At 41.1% G+C, this 11790-nt stretch overlaps 1 protein-coding gene across 5 annotated transcripts in view; it reads left to right on the forward strand.

Moving 5' to 3' along the window:
- Positions 1-9549, forward strand: part of ANAPC1 (anaphase promoting complex subunit 1) — a 118081-nt gene extending 108532 nt beyond the window's left edge. For all 5 annotated transcript variants that reach the window (XM_034953559.3, XM_034953560.3, XM_055107421.2 and 2 more), the window contains 3 exons: positions 216-414; positions 4792-4926; positions 7853-9549. In XM_034953559.3, the coding sequence (XP_034809450.2) occupies positions 216-414; positions 4792-4926; positions 7853-7968 (450 nt within the window). In that variant the 3' untranslated portion in view covers positions 7969-9549. The remainder of the gene's footprint in view (positions 1-215; positions 415-4791; positions 4927-7852) is intronic.
- The last annotated feature ends 2241 nt before the right edge of the window (positions 9550-11790 follow it).

The following is an 11790-nucleotide window of genomic DNA, read 5'->3' on the forward strand; positions in this document are numbered from 1 at the left end:
CTGCTCATGTAGGGCCATATTGAAGGAGGTGAGCCATGCACCTGTACCCAGTGACGGCTCCTCTGTGGGCAGACTGCATCAAAACACAGAACGGACCCCCCCCTCCGACCCTTTATAATTAGGAGCCACATTTAAAAAATACTCAGTCTACAACTCTGATAAAGAGACAGAGCACTCTTTGATTAAATAGATTGTTGTCCTCTTTCCTCTTCAAGGCTATAAGAAGACTTGGGAGAAGAGAAATGTCTGAGACTTCTGAACTTTGGCAGATAAAGTTGGTGTTAGAGTTTTTCAGCTCCCGAAGCCATCAGGAGCGGCTGCAGAACCACCCTAAGCGGGGGCTCTTTATGAACTCGGAATTCCTCCCTGTTGTGAAGTGCACCATTGATAATACCCTGGACCAGTGGCTACAAGGTAATAGTAGCATTGTAGCATAGCGCTCTTGTGCTTTTGAGATACATTCGGTTCAGGCTTTTCTGTTGTAACTTTGTTTTTTCATTGGTAAGCAAGATAAATCTCAGTATAAGCAAGAATGGCTATAGATTTAACGTTTCCAGCTAGATGAGTTAGACTTTGATTATCTACTTTAGCTTCTTTAGTAAAATACATCTGACCCAGGCAGATAATATTTATAGCATTTTAAATACCACTTGGTGCTCAGGACCTTGTTCTCTCTTCCCTAGCATCAGATCACATTTCCTTTCCAGTGCCTCTGTCTCCTGTTTCCTAGGGGTGTGGCCTGTCGCCTTCCTGAGGCCAGCAGCCATCCTGTTTTTGTACTGGCACCACATGTACATGTAGAAGTTGACGTGTGCTTGCTGAGTGAGCTTGTTGTACCAACTCAGTTTTGAAAACCTGGGACCGCACAGCTATGTGATGTCACAGTGGTGGCTTTCTATCAGCAGGATTTGTGATTGCAAGGAAATCGTAGTTACTCATTAACAGTGTAGAAGTGATTCTGACTTACATGAGGCAAGCGATGGGGCCTTTAGATTTATGGAAATGTATCTGTGTGTTAAATACACCTGAAACTGATTTTCAGGAGTAGACTCCTTGATCTTTTCATTCTTTTTAGTTCATTCAAATGCTCCCAGTAAATATCTGACAGTTGCTTGCTTTGGGTTAATACTAACCTTAGTAATAGTAGTAGAAACAATTCTTGCTTTGATTAGTGAAAACTATTAGTAATCAATAGACCCTAAGCGTTTGAATATAATTCAGTTTAAAACTATCCACCTGTAACACTAGGAAATAAATTTCTGAAAAAAATTAAATTGTAAACCAAGTTGTGAGGGATATACTTGGAAAGCCTGATTTCAGACTCTCCATGTTTATATTTAAAAGCTGCATTGTATTTGTCATTTCCTGTTCAGATTCAAAGATCATATAGCTTCATAATTTTTTTGATAGTCATTTTTATCCTCATTTTTGGGGAAAAACATGTTATTTCAAAGGTTTTCGTGTTTCGTTTTTATTCAATTTAACATTTGATCACCTATGGCAGACCTTTGCTATTGATAAGAAATACTTCCTTAAATCTTTGCAGATTCCCTGATTTGCACATTTCATATAATGTATGGAACTTTGGCAGTGATTAGAACATTCTCTAAAACAGGGCCCTGATTGTCTTGTTGCTCTTTAGCGCATTTGGTGGTTTCCAGCATTGCTGTCAGCCTCCATTGAATTTGACTTGCCACACAGATTTATCAAAAATGTGTTTATTTTTTAGTGAAAAACTAGAATTTTTTTTAAAACAAAACCTCTTAAATATATAGTCTCCTCTCTTACAAGCACTAGCAGTTGGCATTGGGGTAGAGAACAATAAATTAACTGAAAATTGGAAATTGCATTCATATTTGTGTGTAAAAATCACAGATGCATATGTGGACTTTCAGGATCACTCACTAACAACTCATTAGATCTGAGATAACCCATTAAATCACTACACTAATCTGAAAATGCAGCCAATTTATATTATATAAATGTCGGTTTTGTTTTTTCTTTTTTTGAGACAGAGTCTCGTTCTGTCGCCAGGGTGGAGTGCAGTGGCGCGATCTCAGCTCACTGCAACCTCCACCTCCTGGGTTCAAGCGAGTGTCCTGCCTCAGCCTCCTGAGTAGCTGGGATTACAGGCGCACGCCACCATACCCAGCTAATTTTTGTACTTTTAGTAGAGACGGGGTTTCACCATGTTGTTCAGTCTGGTCTCGAACTCCTGACCTCATGATCTACGTGCCTTGGCCTCCCAAAGTGCTGGGATTACAGGCGTGAGCCATGGCGCCTGGCCTATATAAATGTTTTGTACAGTATTTATCTCCTCAAATTATAATTTTGGGCAAAGAAAGCGGGTTTCAAGTTTAAGAACTTTAAAAAGTTTTATTAACTTTTTCATATTTTGTTATGGAAATTTAAAGAATATACAAAGTAAGTAGACTAGTGTAATAAACCACAACACCAATTTTAATAGTTGCCAGCATTCTCCTATTTTTGCGTCATTTGTACTTTCACCCATTGCCACACTCAATTTTCCAAATTGTGCCATTTTACTTTCCCACCAGCAGTGGATTGCAATGCAATTTTTGGCATTGTCCTTTTTTTTTTTTTTTTTTTTTAAGACTTGTCAAGTGCAGTAGGAAAGCAAAGTAAACCCAAAGCAAGCAAATAAAAGCAGAAACCAATGAAACCAAAAACAGATAAGCAATAGAGAAAATCAGTGAAACAAAATGCTGGTAGACATGAGAAAGTCATTGAAGAGAGGCTGAACCACCATGCTCTCCTTCATGATGAGCTGTTCAAAGAAGAATCTCATCTGTTCTCCCTTAACCTTTCTCCCTCTGCTGCCTCCCCCAAACCTAAATGTTTCCACCTCCCAGTAGACTGACATCCTCACAACTGTGTTCAGTGGAGTCTACAGTTTTCATCTCACTCCATCTCTACAATGGTGAGGCTTTTAGCTACATTTTCCTTCTTGAAATGAGCCTCCCTTGACTTTGTCATAGCACACTTTCCCAATTTTTAAAAAAAATCCTCTTTAAAAATTCTCAGTATTTGTCACCATTTCACTGTCACTACTTTGTTGACCCTTTTGGAAGTCATCCTTGCTCCTTTCCCTCCTTCCCTTCTCTGCAATAGCTGACCCATTGCTGATGCCTTTCAATCCTCATCATAGATATTTCTTGAATTTTTCCACATTTTACTATTTCTACCTAGAACAGAATGATTATTTTGTGCCTGGACCACTGTTATAGCCTCCTAAATAGCCTCCTTGCTTTTTCTCATCTCCATTCCAACCATCTCAATTTAACTGACAGAACAGTCTTTTAAAGAATAAACTGATGTAACACTCCTGCTTAAAGCTTTTCAATGGCTCCTGATTCAGCTGTGAAAGAAATCCCTACTGTGTGGCACCAGGAGCTGTGTGACCTGCAAGGCGCCTGTTTTCCTCAACAAAGCCTCTTTTATACCACTTGCTCCTCACACCACCCTGGCCCCTTCCACTTACTCAAAAACACTGAGCTCCTTTTCACTGTGGGGCCATTGAATATGCTGTTTTCCCTCCCTAGAACCTTTTCCTCTCATTCTTCACCTGCCCAACTCATATTTATCCATGCAGCCTCAGTTTTAATGGCATTTCCTCCCAGGCCTTCCAAGACCACTCTCCCTCAGGCAGCTTTCCAGACATCTTTAGCCTGCCCGCTCATGCTCTCTACCTTTTTTCTGTATCAAAATGCCTTTGTTTGCAAGTAACAGAAGGCCTGACTTAACCTGCCTTTAAACAGTAAGGACACAAGTATGCCTATGTTATTAGAGGTCTGCAGGTAAGGCACGTAAAGGGTCATCTTTTTCCAGTGTCTTCAACTCCATTTCTCTGAGGTTCCATCAGCTACATTCTGTGCCATGACTTTATCCTCAGTGCATTTTTCGGATGGTAATCAAATGGCTGTAACATGTTCACCTGTAGCTCAGCATGATACTCAGACGAAGAATAGAGTTGCTTCTAGGAGTTTTGTGATGAGAATGAGGGAATTTCTTTCCCTGGAGCCTCCAGCAAGCTTGTCATTAAGTACCTCCTCAGGTTTCTGGCTCGAGTTGCATCTCATGCACACCCCTCAATCTATCCCTGTGGCAGAGAATGTCTCTTATTGAAAAAATGGCCTGGGTCTGCCTGTCTCTGAACTAACACTGTATCAGGAGAATGGGATTGCCTTGATCACCCAAGATCAGTGATTCTCAAAGTGTGGTTTATGGAGCAGCATGACCTGGGAACTTGTTAGAAATGGAGTTTTTCTGGCCCCACCCCAGACCTACTGAATAAGAATCTCTGTGCTCTGTGCATGGAGTGGGGCCCACTCATCTGTGGTTTAACAAGCCCTCCAGGTGATTCTGGTACATGTTAAAGTTTGAGGACCCCTGGCCAAGACTAATAAGGATCTAGTTCTGGAGCTGAAGTCAGTCCCATCAAATATCATATATGGTGGAGGGTAGGGTGTGACAAGGGCTATTTCGGGGAGACACCCACGTGACCACCTTTATAGCACGCATCACAATTTGTAATTATGCATTTGTTTGTGTCATTATTTGTGTAATATCTGTCTCCCCCAACAACACTCTAAACTCTACAATGACAGGGACTCAGTCTAGCTTGTCAGAGTAGCCTCAATACCGGCTATAGAACCTGCTTTATATATGCTGAGCATTCAATAAGTTCTTGATGAAAAAGTAATAGAAGATATTTCTTGTGCCTCTCAGTTCTGTCATCAGTTGGTTCCATTCCATTTGTTTCTCTCACAGTCGGGGGTGATATGTGTGTGCACGCCTACCTCAGCGGGCAGCCCTTGGAGGAATCACAGCTGAGCATGCTGGCCTGCTTCCTCGTCTACCACTCTGTGCCAGCTCCACGGCACCTGCCACCTATAGGACTAGAAGGTAATTGCATATCTAAGTCTTATCTTCAGTACCTCTGTTACCTATCCCTTTATGTTCTAGTTTCTCGGTAGTTACTGCCCCTAGTTTGACTTTCCTCTTCATTAATGTTGCAGTGTCATTGTTAGGGACTTTTTTGGAGCAAAAAAGAAAAAATTATCAACTTTATATATGAATAACTTTCATTTTTATTCAGAAAAGGATGGATTCTTCTTCACAGAGCCCCAAACACTGATCTATACTAATAAACTAAATATTCCATATTATTCTTCACTAATTGATTTTTTTATTAAAGCTATTTTTCTTTATTTTCTAGGTTTTCAGTTGGGTTTTTTACAATCACATGTAATCTTAATTTCTAATATTACAAAGCTTTACAACTAATAAATACCTAATTTTGTGTTTGAATTTTTTTATAATAGTTTTAAAAATTAATAGTGTTATCACCTGATTGTATTTTTCAGAATATAGAAACAGATAAAAAAAATTTATCCATTAAGCTGAATACTAAGATATGATGAATTCTAAGCACCCAATTTTTTTGAGATTCTCAAAAAAAATATTTTTTGATAAGGGCAAAGATTGTTCCATTTAATCATTTAAACTTGAAGTTTAATTACATTACTAGTTTTTTGCTGTTTTGCAAGCCTCTGATAAAAGTTTACTATCTAGAGACTTCTAGTTATGGCCATGATGGAATTGCTTTTATTGGACTCACTTGCCCTCAAAAACAAATATAAAAGCTAAAAAAAAAAAAATAAGAAAAGGGAAGTACAACAGGGAGAGCTTTATATTCACCCTAGCTTCTCCCCCAAAGGCATTTGCCAGTTCATAGTACAAGAAGTAGAGTGCCAGCAAAAAGCAGCAATGCTGCAGGGCTGAGGAGCCAGAGGTTGGGTTTGTGATTGCCCAAGAGCCTAGAACTTGAGGAACACAGTCTCAGGCAGGAGAGAACAATAGAAATCATAACTCAGACTCTGGATATACCTTTCCCTTGAGTTACTTAATGATATTTTAGCCTTCATATACATGGGATAAGACTTCAAGAGATCTAGCAGAAGCCACAAGGCCAAAAATGTAAGCAAAAATGTCAGCAGCAGCATAGGACTGAGGAGACAAAGGGTGGAATTCAACGCTTGTTAAAGTGAAGTGGCTCTGATCAGCATCCCAGCTCCTCAGGTGAATTAATACATGGCCAAGCCCTAAGCCTGCTCTAGCCTAATTTTAGATCTGGTCTGCTTCAGTTTCACTCCAAGCAGACTTGACCTACAATTAGCCTAGAGCAGAACTAAGGTGATCTGTGTGCTTTCTCCCCACCTGACAGAAGAAAATGTAACCTTCATAGGAGAAAGAAAACATACCCAGAGCCCCCGCAATTTTTAGTCTACAGGATTCAGTGTTGAATCAAAAATTATGAAACATAATAATAATAAAAAAACATAATAGAAACAGACTTATGTGTGATTCAGATATTGGAGTTATCATACTGGGACTTAAAATAACTATGTCTAATGTTTCCAGGAAAATAGAAGGAATGATAGGGAATTTCACCAGAAACCTGGGGTCAATAAAAAAGAGTTAAATGGAAATTCTAGAACTGAAAAATATAGTAACTGAAATGAAGATCTCAGTATTGGATTATTTGAAGTGAACTGGAAGACACTTATCTGCTGGAAGACAAGTAGAAAGTAAACAGACTGAAGCACAGAGGGAAGAATGATTAGGAAATACAGAGAAGAGTACAAGAGACATGTGGAAACCGTGAAAAAAAAAACATGCATGGGGTTGGAATAAGAGAATAAGAGGAGAGAAAAAATGAGTTAGAAGCAATATTTGAAGAGACAGAAGCTAAGAATTTTGAAAAATGGTGTTAAATATTAACCCACAGTGAACCCTAAGCAGGATAAATACAAAGAAAACCATACCTAGTCACATTAATAGTCAAACTACTAAAAGGAAAAGGAAGACATTTTGAAAGTATAGACTTCTTTTCAGGCCAGGCTGGACAAACAGGGTTGTTCAATGGTCAACTGTATTAGAACCAGTAAAATACCACTTAGATAGTATTTGAAGGTAGACAGGCACTTTTGCACATTATATTTAAAGAATTTATATATATATATATATAAAATTAAACAATATTAGTAGTTTCACATGTAGTTATAGGTCACTTTCTGAAGTCTAGAATGGGTAAATTCTATCAAATCATATACAGGTTTGAGTATCCTTAATCTGAAATCTGAAGTGTTTGAAATTGAAAACGTTTTGAGCACCAACATGATGCTCAGAGGAAATGTTCATTACAGCATTTTGGATTTGGGATTTTTGGATTAAGAATGCTCAGCCGGGGCTGGGCGCAGTGGCTCACGCCTGTAATCCCAGCACTTTGGGAGGCCGAGGCGGGCGGATCACGAGGTCAGGAGATCGAGACCATCCTGGCTAACACAGTGAAACCCCATCTCTACTAAAAATACAAAAAAAATTAGCTGGGCGTGGTGGCGGGCGCCTGTAGTCCCAGCTACTCGGGGGGCTGAGGCAGGAGAATGGGTGAACCCAGGAGGTGGAGTTTGCAGTGAGCCGAGAGAGCGCCACTGCACTCCAGCCCCGGTGGCAAAGTGAGACTTCATCTCCAAAAAAAAAAAAAAAGAAAAGAAATCTCAGCCAGTAGGTGTAATGCAGATATTCCAAAATCTAAAAAAATCCAGAATCCAAAACACCTCTCTTTGGAAGCATTTTGGAAAAGGGATACTCAATTTACATTACAGTGTATTAAGGAATTTCATAATTTTAAATATTGTCTTTGCATAGTCATTTTCAAAGGGAAAAATGCCTGTTTTAAACATGATTATGTTTCTGAAGCTTCCTTGAAAGGAGAGGTATGGCTGAATTTATTTAGAGATGTGACCTTCCCACCCCATTTCCATTTTAGGGAGCACAAGCTTTGCTGAACTGCTCTTCAAATTTAAGCAGCTAAAAATGCCAGTGCGAGCTTTGCTGAGATTGGCTCCTTTGCTTCTTGGAAATCCACAGCCAATGGTGATGTGACCGTGTCTGGCGGTGAACCTACCCTGAAACGTGACTTCTGCACAAAAAACGTGACCAAACATCAAAGCTAAAGCAATGTTTATAAAGTTTTATGGTATAACTAGGGGGAAATGAGCTGCACAAACCTTAATGTATTTTAAATCTGTTGCTGTCATCATTAACGTTATATGATATATAAAAGCAAGTTAAAATTTACTTTTGTAAATAAAGTTTTTGGTTTGTTTTCAAAACTCTCGATGATTGCTTTAGTTTTGGACTTAGAGAATAGAGCAGGGGTTGCTGGAGTGAATATTGATTTTTAAAGTCTTTGAACTGTGGTGGTATAGGTGAAGTGACTATGTCCAAAAATGCCAAGTTTTAAAAGAAGCTATGTCATAAAGTTTTACTTTCTGTGGCAAAAGAGCGCTTTAGCATTTCCTCAGATGTCACAGTTGTCCTATCTAAAATAAGTTTGTACTTCTGGTGACAATGCCAGACAGTCTTATGATGTGATCACCTTAAACAGGAGAAGGAGATTTTTGCCCTCAGTTGCTCAACATGAGGTACTGTGGACTGAATTGTGTCCTCCCAGAATTATATATTGAGGCCCTAATCCCTGTGTGACTGTATTAGGCAATAGGGCATATAGGAGATTACTAAGGTTAAGTGAGGTCATCATAAGGGTGGGGCCTTAATTCAGTAGAATTGGTGGCCTCCTAAGCAGAGGAAGAGAGATTTTTCTTTCTCTCTCTGCCATGTGAAGACACAGTGAGGAGTCGGCCGTCTGCAAGCCAAGAAGAGCCTTTATCAGGAACAGACTTGGCTAGCACCTTGATCGTGGACCTCCAGCCTCCAAAATTGCGAGAAAATACATTTCCGTCGTTGAAACCACCCAGTCTGTGGTATTTTGTTATGGCAGCCCAGACAGACTAATACGTGAAGCCTGCTCTAAATAGATAAAATAAGAAATTACTACAGAGGGCTCTTTAGAAATTATATTTAAAAACAAGACAATCCATATTTACCTAAGATTTACAGAATGTATGTCTGTAAAAGGAGGGATTTCTGGACTAGATGATGATGAAAAATGTTCATATAAAGGCACCTCCAGCTTCGAGTTGCCAACACAGGAGGAAGAATGCTCCCTGCTGTTCAGATGCTGATATGTGTCCTGTGCTTCCTGGATGGCCAGTGGGATCATAAGCTGGTAGAAGCAAGATCTTCATCCACTGACTTCATATTTCTTCCACATCCTGAACTGTGGTGTTTGACTTTAAAAATAAATTAAAGCAAATAGAAATGTTTCCATTGAGATTTTGGCAAAAACCCACATGGCATTTGCGTCTGCAGAGTAGACTTGGAAGGCATGCACCTGGAGGCCAAGTGGTATTCTCTGGACTCTCTGTCCTTGCATTTGCGTGGCTGCCCTGAGGACTCGCTTCTTCCTGGATGTGAAGCAGAGGCACGATGGGGCTGACTGAGAGGCTGAAATGTGCTTCTCTTCACAGTTACATAGTTTTCTTCTAATTAAAAATAAATTTTAAGTGGTAGATTATGAAAATTCCATTTGAATCAAGATTTTAAAAATTCAATATCAAACCAGTTGTTACTGTCTTCACTCTCCGTTGTTTACGATTGTGTGCTTTTCCCTGAATAAAGAATGACTGGAGAGACATTAGTTGTTTGCACACATATTAACTCATACTTAAGGGAGAACAGCTTTTAGAACATTGTCAATGAAAGCAAATATCAGCTTTAAAAGAGAGAGGACAGAAAGACTGCAGATGGTCTGGAAGCAGCATTTTTAGGCCGTCTGATTAGCTAGCAGGGAGCAAAGGGGAGGCTGGGAAGTCAGCCCTTGAGTAGGCCTGCTGGATCATCAAATAAATCAATTGCAGCTATTTTTGGGGCCTCAAAAAATCCTGAGGGTATGGCTCACCATCCAGAACCTGCAGCCTCCTTAGAGCCATGGCTCAAAGGGAAGTGCTGCAGAAAAACATTTGGCTGTTAAGTGTTTTGGCCCAAAAATAGCACACATCATTTCCTGTTAAAGCCTGTTGGCCCGAAGTAGTCACACTGCTCTACCTCATGTGCCCAGGACTGGGAGGAGAGGCAGACGCTGGTGAGGATCTTATGCCAGTTACAGCATGGTTCCTAACTTACTAATTCCCTGTGCCCATCTTTTCTACTTAGATAGATAGAAATAGGTATCATTGCTTCCATAGACATAATTAAAGAAACCATACAATTTACACATACACTCAGAGTGGTGGTTCTTTCCCCAGTAGACGCTGACATCTGCGTTCCTCCCTTGCAGGTCTTCTGAAGGACCTAGCAGGAGACTCAGGTTGAAACCCTACAGAACCTCGCCGTGTGCCGCCCAGTCTTCCTTGAATAAGGCCATTTTCTCACCCTTTGTCTAGTAACTAGCTGACTCCACAGCTCATGGTAAGGGGCATGTCTCAGCTCAGGGGGTCTCCTGACATCCCAGAGGAAGCAAGAAGGTGGGGGTCTTTCACCTCTCAGCCTGATGATCTGTGCACACCCACTTGGTGGGAGGCCAGGGTGCCTGTGGGCAGATGGGTCAGAGTGTGGGCCAGGATTTGGAGTAGAAGCCAGAGCATGTGAAAATCCAAACCAGGAAGACTTCGTTGCCTCCCGCATGTGGGGTTGAAGGCCTCTCTTCTGTGGTCTCCCATCCTCATGCTGATCAAATTTGGGGGGAAATGTCTCACTGTGTGAGGATCACCCCAATTAAGTTGTGGGGGAGGACACAGAATCTGATCCCCTCTGTATCCTTAGCGCATGCTACCTCCAGCCAGCAGGGGAAAGAAGCAGAGGTGAGGTGGGAGAGGTGGCCACTCTGGACGGTGTAACTGGGCTGGCTGCCTCTCAGCGCCCACGAGCACCCCACAGATATCCACGCTAGTGTACAAAGGTTCCCAAGTGGTGGCCTTTTCCTGCTTCCAAGGGCTGCCCGGGTTCCCCCCTCTCTGAAATACATTGGTTGCTTCTCATTACGTCACAAGCTGCAGAAAAAAAATTTAAATAAAAAGCCTCTACGGCTGTGTCCTTAACTCTTACCTGTGGATAAGGATGGACTTGCCTGCCCAACATCCTCTATCTTATGTCTTTGGGTGAAAGGGAAGCTGGAATGGGCAGTAGGGGCTGCTTGGGGCAGTCAGGACCTTCAGGCTTCAGGCAAGGAGACCCACTGATCAGACACCTGCATCAAATGTCAGTGCTGACAGATCCCTTAGATGGCACCGGTCCTGCCCCTCCTACAGTGAGATCCCTGTGGCTCAGGGAGGGAGGTTGACTGCCCCAAAGCACCCATCACAACCCTAATGAAGCTGACTTTCAACCACACTTCCTATACCCCACCCTGAACCGGGTCCAGTACTGCCTGCATTCCCAGTCCAGCAGACTCTTAGGAGAAAGCAGTGATTAAATGTAAGTTAAAAGGACTTGGCACCAGGAAGAGTTTATGAACACATTTGAGAAGCAGACATACTAACTCTTCTTTACACCTTTGGAAAAGCAAAGGCTTTGTGTAATTGGAATTTGATTAACTGAATTAATCTATGTGTTGCTTTCTTGGTCACATTATAACAACCACCTTAATCTACATTTTTTTCTCATAGCTAAAAAGATTTATTCCTATTTCATATGGTACATTATTATATGAAATCTTAAAATAAGTTATTGATTGATTGAAGCAGAGTCTCCCTCTGTTGCCCAGGCTGGCGTCGGTGACCTGACCATAGCTCACTCCAGCTCACTGCAGGCTCAACTTTCTGGGTTCAAGCGATCCTCCTGCCTCAGCCTCCTGAGTAAATGGGA

This window comes from Pan paniscus, chromosome 12 (assembly GCF_029289425.2).
Source record: "Pan paniscus chromosome 12, NHGRI_mPanPan1-v2.0_pri, whole genome shotgun sequence".
Lineage (NCBI taxonomy): Eukaryota > Metazoa > Chordata > Mammalia > Primates > Hominidae > Pan > Pan paniscus.